The 23,203-nt window shown below is 32.2% G+C and overlaps 1 protein-coding gene across 1 annotated transcript in view; it reads right to left on the bottom strand.

The window, feature by feature from the left end:
* Window positions 1-396: 396 nt before the first annotated feature.
* The window catches only part of LOC124355629, a 38,145-nt gene continuing 15,338 nt past the window's right edge, over window positions 397-23,203 (bottom strand). The window contains exons 2-3 of the mRNA XM_046806790.1: window positions 12,676-13,301; window positions 397-633 (exon numbers count right to left, since the gene is read on the bottom strand). Of these exons, the coding sequence (XP_046662746.1) occupies window positions 397-633; window positions 12,676-12,882 (444 nt within the window). The 5' untranslated portion in view covers window positions 12,883-13,301. The remainder of the gene's footprint in view (window positions 634-12,675; window positions 13,302-23,203) is intronic.

Here is a 23,203-nt window from a genome sequence, read left to right as displayed (position 1 = left end):
AGAGTGATTTTTAGGTTGGAAATACGAGGTTTCGAATGTATGTATATAAAACATTCCATAAGCGAGAAGACTATGTGATTTTCAAATGTATATTTAAATAGTGAAAATATTAAAATAAAAAATGTTGTTCACCTACCTAAAAATGTAAATATGAAATTTATTAAACCTCAGTCAAGGATTCTGCACTTTTTCTTTCCAAGTAATACTTGTATTCAATACCTCCAAGACTATGTGGAGGTATTGAATACATCCTACGTCCTTGTTCACGCTATCTCTGAACACATCTTGTTGCAACTTTAGTTTCTTCCCGTCTCCAAGACGTCCTGTAAATACTAGTCTGGTTTCCTGAAGATTATGGATGTTTATTAAATATAAATTGTAGCTTCAAAATATCACTCATGTGGTAGCAAATCGATCCAGAGGTTCAAAGTGATTAAATGTATAGCACTCACGGGTCAGGGAGACACAGAGGGTCCAGATTCCTCCGTTCATGGGCACGAGGAAGACGGCAGCTACGTCAGCCTCTGTGAGAAGTCCGGGGTTGCGCAGACCTTCCGCAAGTCTGTGTCTCTTGCGAAGGTCTCTGATAGCGATACGGGTCACATAGTCGTCCAAGTACCACTCGACCGCGATCTGCACAGTGCACATGGCAAACCAATTAGTAGTCGATATACACCCTCTCAACATACTGAAGATATACTGATAAACCCTTTGAACATGTTTACTAACCATTAATTTGAAACTATTAGAATATTCTTTAATTTCATCATAAACGTAATCTGTGTTTTCAGATTGTAAGTGTAAGATTTAAGTTAAAGCAATGTGAGGAGTCACATAATATTAAGAGATATGAGAATACAAATAGTGGGAATTAAAAACTTCCAGGGTCTAAGATAAACCAAGAATCAAGGAACCCTCAATACAGTAGGATGAAACTTGTGTAATACTCAATTTATTATTTTGTAATATTTTAATGGATACATCAAGTTACAAGCCAACGTTATTCTCAAATAAAAATTACACATTAAGTCAATAATATTCTTAAAAACTGTCTATTCAAGCAAATAAGTGAACATTTTCTTACTAAATGGTATTTTATATACAAGAGAAAATCTTGTAACACATCCACTATTTTTTATGAGAGGCCAATCCCCTTTTGAGCCTTATTCTGTCCGTCCTCATGGGCCACTGGCCTGTGCGAGGATCTTATCAAACAGAATAAGGGGGAGAGTAGATACAGTACAAGATTGATGATACTGATAGAAAGTACAACGGTCACAGACAGGATTCGAACTTGCGCTATCTCTAACTCAGATTCAAAGTTCAATGTCTTAGACCACTCGGCAATCGGCACTCCCAATGACGACCGTAGGAAAGAAGTATTGTGCAGTGGTAGCCAATTATTTACAACTATATACAGACAGCACTACCTCTAAGTTTTTGCTCCAAATTTTAAATTCTTCTTTATTTTTAAGCTTGAGTTCTCTATTTAATGAATTTAAATTTATATATAATATACCTATTTAATTATGAGTGCAATTATGCTTGCTGCTAGATACCATATTTTGGCATTGTATTGGATAACACATAGAATGCTATAACAATCAAATGACTACAAAGTTTTGGCATCCAAACTGCAGAGTAAAGAGCAAAAGGTAAGAATGGAAGGTCTACTCTAAGGCCTCTTTCACACACATCGAATTTGGACGTCCGATATTTTATCGACCGTCCAAATTCCAATAGTGGCGCATTAGCAGTAAACGGGAGCTTTCAGACTAGACGATCTCTGAACGGCAAACGATAAAATGCCGTTTAGCAGCCGTCCACTGCCACTGGCAGACCAACGGCACCGTGCCGTTGCCGTCCTTACAGTGGCGTACGTGTCTATTCGTGCGCTTCCAGACATATCGATATTTTACCGTCCGTCCTCACTCCTCACTTCTCACTGCGCCTTCTCCCTGCACAATCGCTGTTAAACTGTAACTGTGCCCAGCTTGTTTGTTTAATATGGATGGAGAATTTGCTATTGATAATGACGTGCTTATTTCCCTAGTGGAAGCCAAACCAGTGTGTGTGGACAAAAAGTTTAGATATTTTTAAAGACAGGAATGCGACCAGAGATGCCTGGAGAGAGTGTGTGCTGTGTACTCAATAGTGATTTTGAAGAAATGGAGGTAAGAAAAAAAAAATATATTCGGTAAGTACACTATTATAAATACTTTATTAATTCTTTTTAACAGCATCTTTAAATATAATTATATTAATCTAGAATAACCTTTTTAACTAATTAATATAATCGAAATGAAATTCTTGTGAAATTATTTAATGGTAACGATAGTTTTAAGGTATACATAAGGTACTAGGTATTTATATTTAAGTTATAGTAGTAATTGTAAACTGTTAATGTTCATCTTTATTATTTATATTTTACTCATTTGCCAGGGAACAGCGCCAATAGTTGTTACAAAGTATTGGCTTAATATGTTTCGAACGCTGTTGGCTTGAAGTCCACCTCGTGTTGTAGCTTCTCTTGGCAAATCCTCCAATCCAGTGATTGTTGTGGTATCCTCTGGTAAATACCCAACCCGATCACGAACAAAGTTGTGAAGAACGATGCACGCTTTTATAATGTCAATTGCAAAATCAGGTTCAACGTTTATAGGCCTGTGGAAGATACGCCATTTGTTGCTTAAAATCCCGAAAGCACACTCGACATAACGCCTAGCCCTACACCAAACGATAATTAAATATCCTCTTTTCGATTGTTAGATGTGTCCCGCCGAATGGGCCGCATCAAATGTTTATGAAGGCTCCAAATGCCTCATCTCCAACAAAATAGTAGGGAACTTTTGGAGACTCGGTTTCCCGATAGGCATTTCTCTTCGGGTAATGGCAATGAATTTGTAATTACAGATTGCCAAAGAGTGGATTGTTTGAAAATAGAGGGATCGCAATCCTTGCCAAAAGCTCCCAACGTTTTACATAGACAAATCGGTATTTTGAGTCCGCTACTGCCATTAAAACTACAGAAAAATAGTTTTTGTAATTAAAGTACATGGATCCACTTCTAGTTGGGCAAATTATGCGAACATGCTTTCCATCGACTGCCCCTAAGCAATGTGGAAAGTTTGCATGCTTCTCAAAATCAGAAGCAATGGACTCAAATTTCTGTTTGGAGAGTTCAGGAATACATTCATTCTTCAAAAATGTCCAAATAGCTCCGCATACTTCTCTCACTATCTCACTTGCAGTAGAGATGCCAATTCTGAAGTAGTAATGTAGATCAGTGAAGGTGCAACCACTTGCAAGATATCTGGGAAAAAAACATTAATAATAAGCTATTTCATTATAACAATTTAGTATAGTAAAACATTGCTTTACTAAAAAGTTTCAAGTAATTATTATAGACTGTATAAATCAAATTTGTAATAGTGAATTTAAAACTAGTAAATTTTTTTTTATAACTTGAAGTGCATAAAGTATATAATTTTCAGCTAATATGATCATTTCGTATTCTCGTCGTTTTTTTGTTTTTATGTTTACAAGTTTTCAGCAATGGGAAAAAGTAACGTTACTGAAATACATAATAAAATTCTGTGTACAATTGTTGTAAATAAATAAATGATAATACACTGAAAAATTAAAATAAATAAAATAAATTGACACTTGTGGAGATTTAAAACAATCTTTATACATTTAATAGTTCCTTTTATTCAGTCAGCACCTAATTATAAATTGTTGTGTACATTAATTTTTATTGTTTTAGGAACGGCAGTAACGAAGAGATGGACCAATCTCCGCGATGCCTTTTCGAAAATCCAAAAAAGAAGCTGAAATGCATTTAAGAAAAGTGGATCTGGAGCACCTACCATAAAAAAATATGTGTACGCGGACCAAATGCAGTTTTTGGAACAAACTGTATCAGTCTAGGAAAGTAAACTGAAAGTTTGGAAGACTCTAATGTTAGCAACGATAACGGAGGTGATGAAGTCGAGCAGATTCATCCAGGTTTGCAAGAAACTGAAGAGGTAGTAGGACTAAAACCGAAAATGCAAGAATCTAGCAAGTTCAGGTAGAAAACGCCGCCGCCCAGATGACGTGGAGTTAAAAATTTTTTAAAAGCTTTAGAAGAGCCAAAACCAAATGCCCCACATGTCGTTCTTCCAAGGACTTTTACCTCATCTTGGTAAGTTTGATGACAATGATGTTCTTGAATTTCAAATGGGTGTGCTGCAAGTGATTTCTAAAATAAATGACAAAAAAAAGAAGTTCTCAGTTACCACCCAAGCACCTCCCTACTACCATCCAACCTATACCTTTTCACAACCTCCATCGTTTTCCCATCCTCCAACGCCTTTTCCTAATCATCCGCCACAGTTATTTGCAAATCAGTTAAATGCAGCATTTCCCCACCAACAGGTTTATCACCCCGAAAAACAACATTCCCAATACACCTGTTAATCAGCAGGTCAGTTCTTCGATGAAACAGCAACCTCAGACGCAACAAAATACTTCACCGTTTTATCATCAATTTGATAACACTTCAGCATCAGCAACATCTCCAGATAATACCCCTTCGGGGAGCCTTTCACCATCCCTATCTGTGTGCACCGACTCTATTGGATTGGACTTTTCTTAGTTTACATTAAAAATTAAGTTGTTTTGTAACAAGAAATATTTTATGATTTCCTCAATTTAAATATTATTATATTTTGAATTTCCATACACTTCTAATAATACGTTTTTTTTTCTATTGCGCAATGAATAGATTATACAATTTTTCTTATTATGTGTTGACTTTTCATGCGCTTCAATTTATTTTGTTTGGTCTTTCTTTAAATGCAATAAATAAATATAATTTTTATTATATACCATGTTAGTTTATATTCCCCCTAATCATTGCGTTACATAGGTTTTACAGGTTGTATAATTACTTTTGTTAAACTTTACAGCTAGCAGCTATACAAATTAAAGTTGCTTTTGCGATACAAACTGTGTCATGTACATTAATTGCTAACGTTTTCTTAATTTTGCAGTGCACATCTTTAGGACTAATCAAGTTAATTTATAAATTGTACACATGAATTAAATTAACTCTGAAGAGTTCCATTGTAATATCGATGAAACTTCAGCCCTTGACGTACAGTATAAACAGCTTGTAGCTCATAACCAAAGTTTTTTTAATATCAGATTTTAAATTAATTGAGTTTGACGCATCACATAAAAATAAGATTGTTTCATGTCGAAAGCCTTTCTCTTTTCAACTAAATAAATTTAAACAAACATTTGTATTATCATTATTAATTAAAGTTTAGCTCTAAAACGTGTTAGTTAGAATTTTTAATAATTTTTTACTTACCTTAACGTAATAGCAAGCCTTTCCTGTGTGGGAATACAATTCCTCATTTAGTGTTTTTCGTGTTTGATGACATCTTTTAACTTGTCGTGAAGTTCATCAAACGAAACCGTAGACATTCTAAAGAAATTAAAAAACTTATTTCCATCACGTCGAAGTTCTTCAAAAAGGGCGGTGTGAAAGGTTCCCACCTGTTCCCTTGTTTTATTAATCGGATGTATCCAGCACTTCCGCTTAATCCTACGACGCTTTATACGGCGGTATAGGAACCACATAGCCACAACACGTTTTTTATTTCATTAGAGAGAAGCAATACAACACTCACTACAGCACACCATATTACTCGAATAACTTTCTGAACGGTAAAAAATCGATGTGTGTGCAAGCGGCACCCAAACGATAAAATATCGCCCGTTATTTTATCGGACGTCCAAATTCGATGTGTGTGAAAGAGGCCTAAAGGTCGGTGCCAACATTTGGCAAACTGTCTCGCGTTGCGGTAATTAGTTCACAGGAAGTGGGAGATGCTAGTTGTCGGTACCAACCAAGTGTCGCCTAATTTGTATTTATGCAGTACTGATTTATTTACATTAATGCTATCAAAATTATTCTTATCTAAAACATGCTTCATTGTTTTTGTATGAACCTTGTTAATTTTAATAAAATATTCTTAATAATATACACCTTATAATAAGTACAGTAATAATAATAAACAATTAGTCAAGAAAGTGCAAATCCTAAATATATAATGCTCTAGTAAATATTTATGGCAGTTTATAATTTACTAGATATTTACAGATTTTAAAACGTCTACCAATCAGAAACATCAGATCTTTCAAGCCGACCTTCCAGATATTTATAAATATCTTAAACAATTTGACATTTCTTAAAACAAGTGTCCGCCAAAACCCTCACACACACGCAAATGCACACACCGCAGCCAACGTCTTTACTCACATACACATACACGTCCTCACATGAGTAGGGCTTACTTCTTTATGCACAATAATGGGCTAGTGCACATTACTTATGGGTCAGTTAGGTAAAAGTACGAACATTACTTAGTGAATTATGGAGCTACATTGTAATTTATGTCATTGCTTAGTTAGTAGATATAGAGGCACACATTGTTAGGAGTTGTTGAACTATCTATCTAAACTGTTATTTATGTTATTGCTTAATTAATAGTTATAGCTACGAACATTGTTAGGGATTGATGAACTAAGTATCAAATAAGATACTAATTGATATACCAATTAATTAACTGTCTATTACATATTTATAAGCTAAGGGGGTGTGTGCAGGGAATTTCACCCTAGTTTATTAACCGATTTCTATGTTTTACGTTTCTTTGAAAAGAGCTGAAAGGTGTAAACTTTCAAAACTCACTCACTGGTTTTTGTATGTTTAATGTTAATGGTGCTTGATACATTTATATATTCCCAGATGGTTCTAACATATAATAAAGTAACCAATAACAATTTTCTAACCTAGCTTCAGCTGTAATAGTTAATATCTGCAACTGTTGCTGAACAACAAAGAGTAATTATGAGTTTATTATGTATGAAAAATGACAGTCACAATGTGTCATGTGTAGTGGCGTTTGGAATCAGGCTTCGAAAGAGTCGCAACGCAAACGCAAGTCTTTTAGTACACAATTCCTAATAAAAAAAATTTAGCTGTAACTTACAGTAATAAAATATATATATAATCATCATAATCTATAAAACCTTTTTATAAATAATAACATTAACGATTGTCCACCCTCCCCCCAAGAAAAAGGTGCAATTCACCCCTTTTAGAGCAGTATTTTGAGGCCAGTATTATAATGTGGAGAGTGATGTTGCAATGTGGAGAGTGATGTTGCCAATTCCAAAACAAAACATTTAATGCATTAAGGATACTTTTTAAACATTACCATTTAATCTAATTTGTAAAAAAACTGCATACTCATAATATATATATATATATATATATATATATATATATATATATATGTAAATACACTTTAGTTGTTTGGTCCGTGTTGAATGCAAAACATGAAGATTTTATTTTATTGCATAAACACCCAGATTTTTTAAAACCACTTTGGTTATAAGAATTCACGTATTAATTTCTGTTTAAATAAGTTTGTTACGTCTGGCAGATAAGTGAATATGTAATAAGACAGTTGTGTAACTGCAACCATAGAGCTCGCTGGTGGCCTGTGATCTATAGACTCTACATAGTTTATTTCTCTATAAAACATAGCATCGATTTCCGTTTCATACTGCAGGCGACACCCGAATGATCAGTAGGCATGCCGTGCTTACATTTCCTGGTGGGAGGGTACAGCTAAGCGGTTGACTGTTTAATGTACAACAACATTTTCATAAGTGTACTTCTTAGAAAAATGTTGTCCAGTCATCCAATTTAAACTACTGTTATTTACTATTCTCAAAATTATAAATTTTATTCCCCCAAATTTGTAATGAATCTACGGGACGTTATACCGTATGTTATAAAACCCGGTTAAGCTTAGATATAAAGATGAAATTAATACAGTATTAAATTAAACAAATCAATTTTATACTATAATTGTAAAGCGATAGGGAATATGTCGAAGTTTGTATAATTTTCGATGCAGGCGCTTGTTATCGGGTTCTAACCAAAAAGATTTAATCTAGTTCAATTAGTAGAACCCTAGTAACACTGATATGTGGACACTTGTTGTTTTTAACAAAACTAACCCCGGTGCTGCCGTAGAGATTAGGAAGGGAAACACGACCTTGATGAGATTAGAACGTAGTGAGTACGTCAAGTCTTGGGAGAGGAGAGCAGTCAGTCTCCTGTGACTGCCGTAGAGATTAGGAAGGGAAACACGGCCGTAATGAGATTAGAACGTAGTGAGTACGTCAAGTCTTGGGAGAGGAGAGCAGTCAGTCTCCTGTGACTGCCGTAGAGATTAGGAAGGGAAACACGGCCGTGATGAGATTAGAACGTAGTGAGTACGTCAAGTCTTGGGAGAGGAGAGCAGTCAGTCTCCTGTGACTGCCGTAGAGATTAGGAAGGGAAACACGACCTTGATGAGATTAGAACGTAGTGAGTACGTCAAGTCTTGGGAGAGGAGAGCAGTCAGTCTCCTGTGACTGCCGTAGAGATTAGGAAGGGAAACACGACCTTGATGAGATTAGAACGTAGTGAGTACGTCAAGTCTTGGGAGAGGAGAGGAGTCTGTCTCCTGTGACTGCCTTAGAGATTAGGAAGTGAAACACGACCGTGATGAGATTAGAACGTAGTGGTTAAGTCTTGGGAGAGGAGAGGAGTCTATCTCCTGTGACTGCCTTAGAGATTAGGAAGTGAAACACGACCGTGATGAGATTAGAACGTAGTGAGTACGTCAAGTCTTGGGAGAGGAGAGGAGTCTGTCTCCTGTGACTGCCTTAGAGATTAGGAAGTGAAACACGACCGTGATGAGATTAGAACGTAGTGAGTACGTCAAGTCTTGGGAGAGGAGAGGAGTCTGTCTCCTGTGACGAAGTGGGATAAAAATTCATCGCGAGCAAGTTTGTGTGAGTTACTGCCATAAGTTACTAGGACAGAATGTTTAAGTAGTTTTAAAGGCAACAAATTTTGTTCAAAATATAATATTAATGTAATGAGACCTATTAAAATTAGTAAAAGAGATTTTACTGATTTATTTTAAAATTTACCAAATTTCAAATTGTAATTATGCTTTAGACCTAAAGTTCCTTATACAATATCTAGATTTATTTTGAAGATTCATAACACTATTTTGAATATTTATAATACTATTTTGAAGATTCATAATCTAATTTCGAAGAAATCTACAAATTACAATTTTTTATTACAGGTAGAGGAAGATTGCAGCTACTGTTGAGCTGCTCTTCTGCAAGAAGCGACAGGAACAGCCGTGATCAAAGTGAACATTTTCAGGAAACTTCGGAAGTGAAACTTTTTTGACATAATTAAGACTTTATTCAAGGTTATTGTTGGTTTTATTTTTATTTACGCCTTTTGATAGAGTGAAAATATATTTTGATTTATCTATTATTAAGTTTATAGCAGAAGAAAAGTGTACGTTGATTATCAAATTCTGTCAAAAACAAATTCATTTTAGGGAGTTTAAAAGGTTTTATTGTATAAATAATTAACTTGAAATATTTATTTAGTTTATTTATATTTAAATATTAAATCTTAAAGTGATTGTTATAAGTTTACTGATTTCTGTTGCCGTAACCAAGAATATATGACTTGTGAAAGTAAGGGTTATAATTGAAATTAAACTGAAATAACAAAAATATTATTTACTTGCAATTCCTATAGGTATCTAATGGAAAGTTTCTTGATAACCTACCACTAACTCCCCTTCAAAAACGTCAACCATCTAAATACGTGATTTACTTCACAAGCAACACACCCAGAGTATCCCATAACGGATAACCAATATTTCAGACTTTTACTTAAGGAATGAAAATAAGAAAACATTCCATTCAATTTGTACATATGTCCTAAAATGCTTTATTTTCACTCTCTATGAATGAACTTACCAGAAAAATACTTTCATTTTGAAAATGGTTTCACAGTGTACCAAAATGTTATGTATATGTTTTTAACAATCTTTAAGTATAATTTTGAAAAATACAATGTAATTACAGTTTCAAAGTGGAGAAAGTTCTTAACTTCAAAACCAAAATTTCATGAAAACTGATTATTTTACCAATATACAAAATATTTATATTGATGTAAATTGATTCCACTTAATTGATGTAATCAAATGGATCTGAATACATTAAGACCACCTAATAACGTTTGGAAAGTACGATGAACATGAACATTTATTGCTCTTTCAGGCATTTTGAGTTATTGATTTAATCGTGTTATTTACCAAATGAAAATTATTGTGATGTAAGTGTTATTTGGTGCATTTTAAATAAACCAATGCCTTTTAATTTCAACGTGTACAAATGTAATTATTATGAACAAGCAGGAGAATCAATACTAATAGCACTGCCTGCTATAAATAAGTTGTACTATAAAAGTTTAGTTCCGAGTCTCAATAAACTTCCTGTCTATGAATAACAGCTGCTGCCCAGCCTACGGTGTGGAGTGGTCGCATTCCTGTTTATATTGGTTGTAAAAAAGCGACTGGGCATTTTATATCATTTTTATAATGCTACGTGTTCCACTTTTATCACATCTGTTTTACAACCCTCGCTTTGAACAGGTTTCATAAAATTACAAACTGTTAGTGAAGAAAATTAAATTTTGGTATTTTTATGTCAACAATGTTCCTTCCGAGGTTTATTAGTGGTGCTCTTTTTAATACTTTTGCTCAGCATAACCGTGGTTATAGTAGCTGTATTTACCAAACATTAAAGTTAATAAGTTGTGCTACAAAAAGCAGGTATTGCGAACTGAGTAAGACCTAAATTATAATTTAAAGCAAAGAGCATGTACATCTTTTATTGTTATCAACTACTTTAATATATTGTAATGTTCTGTTTGAACATTTTATTCGTTCCCCCATTATTCGGCCATAAAAGTCTTAGAGAACTGATACAAATGACCAATGTCCACTTCTTATTTGTTTAAAAATAAAAGTAAATGTTACACGATCCATTCACTTAATCAATTATGGTTTTATATAAAATTAAATTTACGAATCACACTACTTTGAACCTTTAGGGGTAATCGTTTTGTAGATCTTGTAGTATCAGACTATATTGTTATAAACAAAATTACAATGTCCCAATCGTTTCAAAATAAAAAATAAACTTAATTTAACAAAACCGTAAAATTAATCTACATACCGACCTACTTCTAATTGTCATAAAAATTATTCTTAGACTGTAGTGCGTACATAATTTAAAACTAACATGAAACTGACAAAGACCTTACACATCTATCCGGGAAATCTCTACAGTAAATATCATTATGCTAGTGGAATTTGAATTAATAAAAAATGCATTTAAAGAAACCTTCGTCCACACCTCCTCAAATCAAGAAGCTATCCACCAATTCACACAAAATAACAACATGACAAAGCAAAGACTTGATTACAATAACTAGACCACTAAAATGAGTGTCAATAGATGTATAATTTAACTTGTTCAACTACAACTACCACAACCTGGTATTCGTCCAAACTTTACATATTTTTCAGAACTTAATCACACACCTATATCAATCTCAATTAAAAGGTTTTGTCTACTAAACCTCATGAGAAGAAATAGTCATTTTCTATAGTAGCCATAGATTGGATGAAGCATTAAATTCTCTGGTGTATATTAAAGTGGATTTAAATAGTTATCACATATAAACCACCATTTAATGAAGAAATTCTTCAACCACGATGGCTGAATCTTAATACTGTAAATTTGTGTGCAATTTTAACAATAGACTAATTCTAGAAATCATTAATAAGAGAATGTTTTCCTAAGTTTTTGGTACTATATGAACCACTGTACATAGTTGAATTACCATTAATCCTTTTTAAACAGTGCTAATAATTTCTATTGTAAACTCAAAAAATTAACACAATGCCAGTTACAAATATATTCCTGTTTAAACTGTGTATGCCAAAAGTCACAAATGTAAAATTACGAAAATTCTTTTCGAGTTAGTAAAATAATCCAAATTTTGTAATCAATAAAAATTAACAATACTACATAAATTATTGACAGAACCTTTAGCGAAGCCATTATTACTCAAAGGGCTGGAAGAATTTATTTCCGTGTTATATCTCAATAAGGAGCTGACTTATAGATTTGAAACTTTTGTAACATTGAGTTCGATAATGCTGCGTGTCCACTTCAAAGGATTTGGCTAAGCGCAAGTAAAACTTTTTACATTGGCGTTATTTTGCATTGTGACAAAGTAACACATGCAATTAGACAAAATAAGAATTGAAATTTCCAATCTGCAGCCTCAGCGAAGTCCGTTACTCTACAAGTGATGACTTATTCTACCTTTTATAAAATAAATTCACTAAAGTTTTGATCTTCATCAGTAAATTCAACTTTCTAATCAATTGCCAAAAAAGTTAAAAAAGACTCGAAAATAACATTTGAGTTAACGTTATCACCAGTATGCAGAATACCTTGTGTACTAAAGTCTAAAATATTCACTTCTCCGCACGATTTTCCAAAATAAGCAATCACCAAAATTACATTTCCTGACGTTCTGATCGCAGTCACGTCGATCCTCAGATATCTGAATTACTTCAAAACTCAAACTCAATTAAACAATATATCTTCCTTAAGTCAACGTCCAGTCAACATACTAATTTAGAAAATATACACCCTGACTGGTCTTACCTGTCGATGAGGAGAACTGAAGTTGCGCCTGACAGTCTGAGCGATCTCGACGACCTTGGTCTGGTTCCACGTGACATACTCCCAGTGATCTGTCATGATCGCGGCACACAACATGGCGGTAGCGCATGACGTCAGAAGCAACGTACCCAGAAGAAAGAGCACACTGGGGTGGATGCTGTATTGCTGTGTATCGGTTTGACTATCCATCTTGTTTTGAACCAATAGTAGTTTTGGAAAATCTATGGAAACCTTTAAGTATCACTGGTCATGGATTCTCGTCGCGTAGCCGTGACTGCGTTGGTGCGCAAGGGTGTAATTGTAATTTTAAATTAATATGGGAAAACTCATAAGATTTGTTTCTTTTGTAATAGTACCTAACATAAAATTTTAAATATAAGTGTTGGACTGAATATATGAAGCAAAATTCAATTTCAATATTGAAATTTTCATCCCAGTAATTTATGGAACCTTAATGGAATCCTTTTTTTAAATAAGACTAAACTGTTATTGTCAGGTGGAATAAAGATTTTGGAGTCATGTCTGAAAAATCTTTCAACGGGTGCAATTTTTTCCGAATGTATGGCTTAGACTGGGGAGACTCTTTCTGTAGAGCTGTATGGGTCAACCTGAAACAATAAAATATCGTTAGAGTAAGTAAGTCATACACTAAACTAATATACTATATATATTATAATATTAATATATTATAATATATTAATATATTATAATATTAATATATTATAATATTTAATATATATATTAATATATTATAATATTAATATATTATAATAATATTAATATATTATAATATTAATATATTATAATATATAAGTTATATTAAATATACGTATACAAACTACTATACGATATTTGTATTTTCAAATCTATCTAAATCTTATAATAAATGATTCGATGTAGATTTACACGCCTATTAACAAAAATATACTGTATATTTGGAAACACTAACTGAATAGGTTTGTATTTCTAGTAAAAATGAAACTGAAGCCATATTTCTTCCAGAACGGGAGTGATTTCTCTTCCCAACTTACTTAGACTTGTTATAAAACTCGCTAGTAGTGTGGAAAACTATGTAATGCAACCGTAGTTTATAAAGAAATATGGTTTTTCCTATAATTTTAATTTCTAACACAATTATAGTAAATAGTGTAAAAATGTTGTACTTTTTAGTGATTTAAAAAAATATTTTTTCTAATATTGTATTTCATAAATTTATAAAATTCAATGACAATTCCTAAAAAAGACCCAGAATGTAAAATAGTAATCAGAATTTTAATTGTATATTTAAAAATGTTAATAATTATTAGTAAATAAATTATAATTATGCCTAATATTATAATTCGTAAATCAATTACCAACATTGTTGTAACAATAATAAATATACAGATTTCGTATGTACGAAACCTCAAGATATCCTTGGTAAAATATTTATTGTCTTCATTCTAAAACATAATGAACTGAATAAAACCTTACTTCTCAATCATGTTTATTAATTATAAGTTATCGCTTTTCATAAAATATCCAATTCAATTTTATAATCTTTCACATTTAATACAATAAGATTATCGTGAAAATGAAGATAGTTTACATTATTATCCATGTCATTAGGTATTCGTTCATTAGTAACTGTTACCATTTCAGCGACCTAAGAAAAAAGGTACATTTAGTGGAATTTTACGATAACATATAGGTTGTTATAGTAAGGATTGAGGTTGAATTGTAACAATCATGTGAAACACATAAGTGAAACAATTATATATTGTGTATTAATCACTTGTGTACCGAATATGGATGTTAATGCGACTTTAATCTTGGTAATTTCAGAACATGTTAAGTGTATATCTGCACTAAACATACGCCACCGAGTACATAAGTTACCGACCAGTTAGCTGAAGTTCCATATAAGCTGCAAACTCAACGGCCATCTGAGATAAGTTATGATTCATTGTAACGGCACTACTTTGTTGTTGCGATAGTCTCATTATGGAATGAGTTTGTGTCATCTTACTTCAATAAACACAAAATAACTTCAAGAACGCAACTACGCAAATATTAAACTAATAATATAAAAACTACTATTATGATAGTCTACTGATAGCAAAGTTCCTTATTGATAATGCATAAGATGTTATTTGTTTAAAATACTTTGTCGATGATATGATTTAATATAATTGTTCAGGGTTAAGAAATATTAAACACTACGTAACAAATCTGTGTACAAAGGATCACGCCAAACCCGAAACATTGATATGCCACCGTGTAGGAGACGGTGAGAAAAGAAAATGAAATAAAAGAAAGTATACAATTTCAAACTTGTTTTTTGACTGAGGGTTATTTGATGTGACAACGGTTATTTGTTGAGTGTCCAAATTTCTGCATACTTGTTTTAATGTCCCGACATACATGTGGGTTTTTGGTTTTTGTTGTTTTTATACTATTCGGTGGTTTACTATACAATACTATACTATACTATAATCGGTGGTTTACTATATTATAAACTACATTTTAATGATTCATTTGACTTTTTTGTTTTTGAAATTCCTTCGCCATTCCCAAACACAGGAAACGATAGGATAGGTTCGGATATAAACAAATGTGATCAGAATAGGCTGTAACTATATTTATTCTACCAAAGCAAGTAAACACAATTTACTGTGTCAACTGTACTATACTCTTCTACGGTTATTTTCGAAATTTCAGCTAAATTTCTAAATCGCAAATATAACTCCATAACAGAACTGAAGAAAGAATTTTGCGAAGCAAATGACATAAATTTATTAATTACAAATCTCAAGTATCTAAGTATACATTGAGTGAAATCATTTACAGTATATAAGTTTAAGCTAATAAGAATATCAAAATAATATGTTTCTTCACAAATAAATACTGCTTTCATTGTGAAATTAAACTACATTTCTTGAAGGAAGACGGAAACTCACTGTTACAGTTACGGTGCGATTAAAACTCAATCAGAACTGATAATTAGGTGAGATAAATTACTGCCAATTATTGGGAAATAAGAGAAAAAATATAATACTACAACAATGATAATACACTGTAAACTTATCAGCGATACAGTAAAATAATCCCAAGAAATTATATAAAGTAAATATAATACACCACGAAAAACATTTTCTAAATTTAAGTAATTGATTGGATTCTTGCATTAATTATCAGATAAAGTGTAAAATTCATATTCACTTGAATACCACAAAAAGGAATCCTAAGAGTATTATAAATGCGAAAGCGCCTTTGTTGTTTGTCTGTGAGTGTAAAATACTCAACTGTTTGTGCTGAAATTTCACATGGACATTCTTATGGTCCATGGGATGAATAGGCCTATTCTTATCTCGAAAATCCCTCCAAGCTACACCTCACTGGTCTTTAAAATAGAAAAAACATTTCATCTTGGTCTCTAAAGTTGTGTAATATGAAAGAACCTGTTAAATGAAATCATTCTGTGTAAACGTTCTGTTATGACAGCATGGTCATTTGTTTTATTTATTTAATCAATAGTTTCACTTTGTAGCATGATATCATAACGAAAGTAACAACACTCCTTATTTTAAACATCCTGGCAACAAGGCAAACCAATCAATATATTTTGAATTTAACAATTCTGGATGTAGGCCTACTAAATTGGAGATGTGCCTATTTAAGGTCTTGAATTTGACATTGTGGGAACAAGTGGAATCAAAAAGCAATACACGAGACACTAAATACTATTGTAATGACAGAAAATCGTCGAGGTGACATCGCATCCATTTCTCACTGATACGATAGTGATTAGGTATATAAATACTGATATCATTCCTAGACTGGACCGAGGAAATAGTATGACAGTGTAAACATAGATTAAGAAGCAAGAATATTTACTTTACTGAATGCAATTTATATATGGATTACAACTGCCATAATGTAAGTATTGAAACGTATTAGTATTATTTATTGATGTTGATTATTATTTTGTTATTTTCAATAATAATATCTATATCCATACAATCTATAAAATATGTACATATAGGTTGTTGGTTTATATATTTGTATACAATATAGATTTTTTTCTTGGGACATAATAGTAATCTCTACTTTTCTCTTGGAAATATAATTAATTTTAAATAGGAGTGAAAACCCTAAAACAAGAATTACTCGCATTTTTTCTTAACTTCTGGTTTTCTTAACAATGAACACTGAATAATGGGTGCTACTATGTATTAATACCATCATCATTTAGATCATTTAGATATATTATGGCTAACTCCATATTTGAAATACCATAGGACCGTATCGTATTACACCACAAGTACTTTCACTAAGAAAGCTATTTACTTCGACTTAGTAGTTTCTCTAGATTGGGCTAAAATATTTCAAATGTTACTGAAACAATGGGAGCTATTCGATCAAATACACTGATTGTTGCAATTGCGGTCGATGGCGTGGGTACATGCTAATTAACAATGAAATCTAATAAGGGTACTTGAAGAATTAGTTTTAACCCATGCACAGTGTCAAAGTTTTACACTTAGTGAATTGATTAAATATCAATTATCAAGAATTAGAGTTTTTATTTTCTATTTATTTTTGTTCTGAATTTATGCCAAGCGTATAAATTTTATGGAACATAAATATTATATACTAACCCAATAAGAATCAGAGTCATAGCTATGCGGGTCTTCTAGGACAAATATTCACATATTGTAATGACTGACAGGCGCAGGTTCCATGCCACAAAATGTTTCCACTGGAGCAGAGCGTAGGGTTGCAAATTTGAAGCAATGAGGTTGAGCAGAGAAAGCATATTTCATATATGTATAGAAAGTTTCAGGAGTTGGTGGTTGGAATGAACACTTCACTGTCTGACCTTTCACCCCGCTTCACATCGTGCTCTGCTGAATGGTTTTATACGAAGTGCGAGACCGCAGCATATCATTAAATAACGTAGATCTCGTTCCAGGGTATACTGTCTGTAAATAATATGCACTAATTTATATAAAATAATGTGTAGAGATACCTGTTCACTTGCTCCTACTTTGGATCTCATCAAATGAAAATTATTGTAACACCGTATCAGACGAGTGAAAAAATTTGATTATTCATTTAAATTGCAATTTTATTACAGATAAATAATTTCAAAATTTGCAGGGATCGTAACAATATTGTGTGGGTAAAACTAAGCCACCTAAGAAAATTTAACATGTTTAATAACATGATTTTCTAGTATTGCATCCAATTTAATATAAACTGGGTAAATATAGAAGATATCATACTCTATCGAGCGGGATAAATCATGAGTTCCTCTAAAGGAAACCTAGATTGCGCTAGAATCGATGCTAGAAACCAATAATATTCTGGATGTCGCTGGAGTTTAGTAGTCAACTTGTTTCTCTAGATAGCTTTGCGTGTCTCTTCTTATTTATGTAGCATGATATTCCCTGTAGCTTGGGGCTCAAAGCTACTTTGCTTTGATCGCCTTTATACATACGAAATGGCAATCACTCTTAAAAAATACAAACAAAGAACATGCATGTTTCCATCTGTAAAAATAATTTTATATTTATGTATAATATGAAAATAATAACGAAACTTCAATCGTACGTGACTAACCGTTCAACCTAAATAAACATAAATTACGTTGATATTGTAAACTGGAGCTTAACTTCCGGTTGAGTACATATCATAACACCTCGTGTATCTATAGGTTACTGCTTCAGTATTCAATTGATTTGCATAGATTAATGGACATTTACCTCCGTAAATAAACACATTATTAAGGATTCGTCATAGAGCCTTACGTTTTATAGTTTTATATATATATATATAACTATAAAACCGTATATATATCATGGTGCAGCATAGAATTATGCATCTGATTCAACAATAGCAACAATTGTTTCAATAGCGTCGTTAGGAGCCATAACGTGGAAATAAGCGGCTTAATTCTAGGCAAAGTGAATCCTAAACATAACAATTTGCGAATAAATGAGCCTCTCGATAAGACACGGTGACAAGAAAGATCTTAATTTTATTTGTTTTTCACTGGAGCCTAAAAATAGTTTCCATTACTTTCGAATTTATATACACAATATCGTAGCTGCGGTCAGCGTAAAATTTCCAGCTGTTCAGTTTCTTATTTTCTCCTGAGAAAAAGAGTGTAATATAATAAAACTTTTTCAATATTAAAAACAAGAACCACCTTGAAACAAAAAGTTTATAAGACGCTTTAAATGTACGTAGAACTCGGAATTTAATAGGTTTACGACCTTAATTTTTAGTCTTATTTTGAAAATATGTCGTAACACAATTTTTACAATATATGTTACATTTATTATATAAGTCTGTAAAATTTAACTAATTATATAAAATTACTCATATTCAATGTGTACTCTCTATTTTAAGAGATAAGAGTAGGCCACACTCCGTGTCGTAACAGGCTTCGCTGAGATTGCATGAAAAATGTGAAATCTATGGCTTATTTCATTCTTGAGATGTACTGCGGATTTTACACAAAAATGACAGAACTCATTCCTGTTGAAACAAAGTTTCATGCAAACTTTTAAGTCTAGTAACAAGATTAAAACATTTTTGTAGTTATTTTTATGTGTAAAATGTACATTTCGGATTCGAAGAACCCATCTCTATTTACTTGTAGGCTAAGGTAAATAAATGAAATAAATAAAGAATTGAAACCAAATTGGCATATTTTATAACTACCTTGGTGGCTAAATTTTGTACTTAATTTGTATACGTGATCAATTTAATTATATCGTTTAAAAGTCTATAAAATAATACATTTTATGTAAAATATTTTATGTTGAATAGCCAAATCATATCATCAACGTGTCTGTAATAATGAATTATTTGTGTTAGATGTTTGGTTTTATCACTTAATATGAATTTGTCTAATATATTTACAAGGAATATGTCAGCCAATAATCCAGATAGTGGTGATCCCATTGGTAATCCTTTATGTTGGGTAAAGTAATTGTTATTAATTGTAAAGTAATTGTTTCTTAGAGTTACTTATACGAGTTCAAGTATGTATTCAATTTCGTGTATATTTAGAATTTTCTGTACTGTTTAATTATCTTTAATTATGTGTATTGTTTTTAGGATTGAAATATTTGTGTATAAATTTGTTACATCGAAGGATACAAATTTACTGTTGTTGTGTATATCTACAGTAAGTTCAGTATAAGTCTTCTATTACTTTGGGATTTTGTTCTACAGATAAAAATTAACAAAATAGTTCATATGAAGGTATGTCCTAAAACTTTTAGATTCTCGAACATCTGCCTGTATTTATGTTTTGTTTTTGTAATTATATTTTTTGAACCAGTTAAGATAAATTTATGAAATTAGAGAATTATATTAACTTTTGGTAGACCTTTTTAAAAAAAATTATGGTTGCCTGTAAAGTCGGTTTTACGGGCGAAGATTTTACGTGACAACGTCTTTTTCTCGGTAGAATATTTATTGATATGAATATTATTAAATTGCACAATAGGAACAAGGAATTGAATGAAAATAAGAATTGCACAAATTTTAACTATAGAAATATATTTTGTTTACTAAAACATTGTACATAATTTGAAATTAATTAAAATTTGTTATTGTAAATGGTAAAGTTGAATAAAACATTTACTAAAATTGGAATTTGAAATTCTTGCTAAACACAGTTAAATTCTAACTCCGCGCGTGGTGATTGGTCGGTTTAGTTCGTTTGTTTGGTCGCACTGTTATGACAGGTTAGAGGTTATAATTTGTTATTTTAAATGTTTGACTAGCAATACGCGCTGTTTCTTCTCAATCGACTGAATTACGATTGATTGCAGAGTGATTTAAACTAATAATTTACTTAACACTATCAACATTTGTCAATAGTATGACATAACCTACAAACTCAGTTTCTCAACTTTTGTGTCAATCTAACAATTAATCAATCAATCATAGTTTACGATAATGAAATATCAGTGTACAATTATTTACCTTTATTGTTGTAGTTGTTGTAAATGACGAATCTAAGCACTCCACATTTTCACGAATAAACATAGTTATCTGCTTTATCCCGTGCGGCGGACCCACAGTTATCTGCTTTATCCCGTGCGGATCCCGTGCGGCGGACCCACTGGACGGGCATCGTAACGTTACCGGGCGTTACACTTTTTCATGAGTGACTCCGAGCCGCAACCTAATTTAAGACGTTGTCACGTCAATAAAATATTAACAAAATCCTTTTACCCATTTCAAAATAGCGGTCGTTATACATTATTCCAACCAAAATAACTCAAAACCGACTAATTTTATCAAAAACATGGAGGAAGTTTTTTATGAGATTTAGCTATAAGTTCAACAACGTTTGTTTCATCAAAATCGGATGAAAAACAACTGACCTGGACAATCAAACATACAGTTTTTCAGAAACAGTTTTCAAGATTGTTGTCCTCTGAACTGACTGATTTTAAGTTAATGAACTGACTGATGTGAACAGCTGTTTATATAATGTTTTGACTTTAAATTGATATCTGAAGTAAATCAAAAACTAAGAACGGTCCCCATTTAAAGTTTTCGTCAAATTTACGGTTTGAATTATACCAACACAACCACGATAATCATCCTGTACAGTATATCCTGTACAATAGGTGGAATGATCCGTGTTTGAGTCCAGGTGTAGCAAGTAATCTTTGTTCACAGATCTTTATTGGAGTTAAAATTAGTTTATTGTACATAAAATAGTACACGTTAATTTAAAATATAATTTATATTTTCCGAATGGTTTATTTAAGATATTGCACAATATATACCAAAATCGAATAGATTTCTGTTTTCTAAAATGTAAACTACTGATGTTTTTGCTAGGTATAATTGTTTTGGAATCTCCGGCAAGATTTAAGATGGTGGCTTTGCAAAGTTTTTAAAAGTATTTGATAACTTTCTAACCGATATAGTACAAATAAAACACAATAAGAACCCAAGTATTTAACTGGTGGACTCCAGTTAGCAATTCCAGAGCAATTTCCATCAGAGCGTATGCTCTAAATATGAAAGCATTTTCACTACGAAAAAGATTATCACTGGTAGCAAACCAACCCTTTGTAATAGTGTAATGTAGCGCAAGATTTTGAAATGTTCACTGGTTAATGTGAAAATGTAGATGGTTGCCTGGAAACCTACAAGTTACTATTATTGAAATCTGTTGTCAGCGTTTCATTATTTTTTTATTTTACTGTATTTTTTTAGTTTCTTATTTCAACCGTATAAAAAAGATGGCTACTCGTGCTTATTTTTTGTATCGTTTGTTTTAAAACGTAAATTTTGGATTTTCCCGAGTTTTTTACATAATGATATTTAACCTGTGCTCAACACAAGTGTTTAGAGTGTATCGATATATGAGGCAATTGTCTTTCAAATTAATTTCTTTTCTAATAATATTTTCTAATTCTAAAATAATAAGTCTAATTCATGATTTAACTAATAATATTATTTTGCACGTTATTGTTCTTCTTCTAGCCTGAGCCTTTTTTGATTCGCCTCATTCATGACAGTTGATTGTGCATGAGAAAGATTAACATTTCAAGGCCAACTAAACACTAAAACCTTGTACTTCTTTCTGAGCATTCTACATTTGCATGCAGCCTACATTCTTTACATTCATATTGTATGGTAATTACACACTTGTTGATAGTGTCTTTGTAATTATGCCAAAACGGTTTTCTTTGTTATAACAATAAGTTAGTTACATAATGGCAGAGATAAAATCATGACCTCTCTGCGTCATTCAAGTGACACGAGAGCACAGGAAAGTTCTCTGAGCCGGAAATTGTAGTAAATAATTTCATACCGATGGCACATTTCTTCTTTCTTAATAAAATAAGTTATCACAGGATAATAACTTGAAGTGGCCATGAAGATTGTTTAAATGCCGCCGTACTCTCAAACACAAAAGATTACTGAAATTGTGACACAAATGTTGGCCCTAATGGGTCTTCCGCATATAATCAACAATCTTATTTCAAAATTTGAAAGCTTTAATGAGTGCATTGACCTTAAACGTTTATCTGTTTCAAGTTTAAACGCTATAATAGAACAAATAAACAGTTTTGGGTAAATCTTTTAGTTTTACCTCAATAAAGTAAGCCAAGCCAAAGATGATAAAGGTTTCTTTGAGCTAAGAGAGAATAATTAGAATTAATTACTTTCGCCTTTGGAGAAGGATTTAGTTAGTGTGGTAAGGATTTATTATGTAGCCTCCAAAGATTAAGAACACTTTTGTCGACGAACGTGTATTAATGAAAATTATCATTCCTTATTTACAAATTAAATTGTTCTTACAAAGTAAGATAGTTGGAGTACCTGAAACTTCTTATTATAGAATTATATCATCGTTAGTTAATACAGAACGACAAATCTAAACTGACTGATTGTCAGGAAGAATCATATCAATTGTAATTCAATCTCAGTGTCTTCTGTACGGTGCCTTACAAGAATGATGGTTTATGGTAGCTTTTCTAAT

The sequence above is a fragment of the Homalodisca vitripennis genome, chromosome 2 (genome assembly GCF_021130785.1).
Source record: "Homalodisca vitripennis isolate AUS2020 chromosome 2, UT_GWSS_2.1, whole genome shotgun sequence".
NCBI classification, from domain to species: domain Eukaryota; kingdom Metazoa; phylum Arthropoda; class Insecta; order Hemiptera; family Cicadellidae; genus Homalodisca; species Homalodisca vitripennis.
This window is presented reverse-complemented; position numbering and strand designations above follow the sequence as displayed.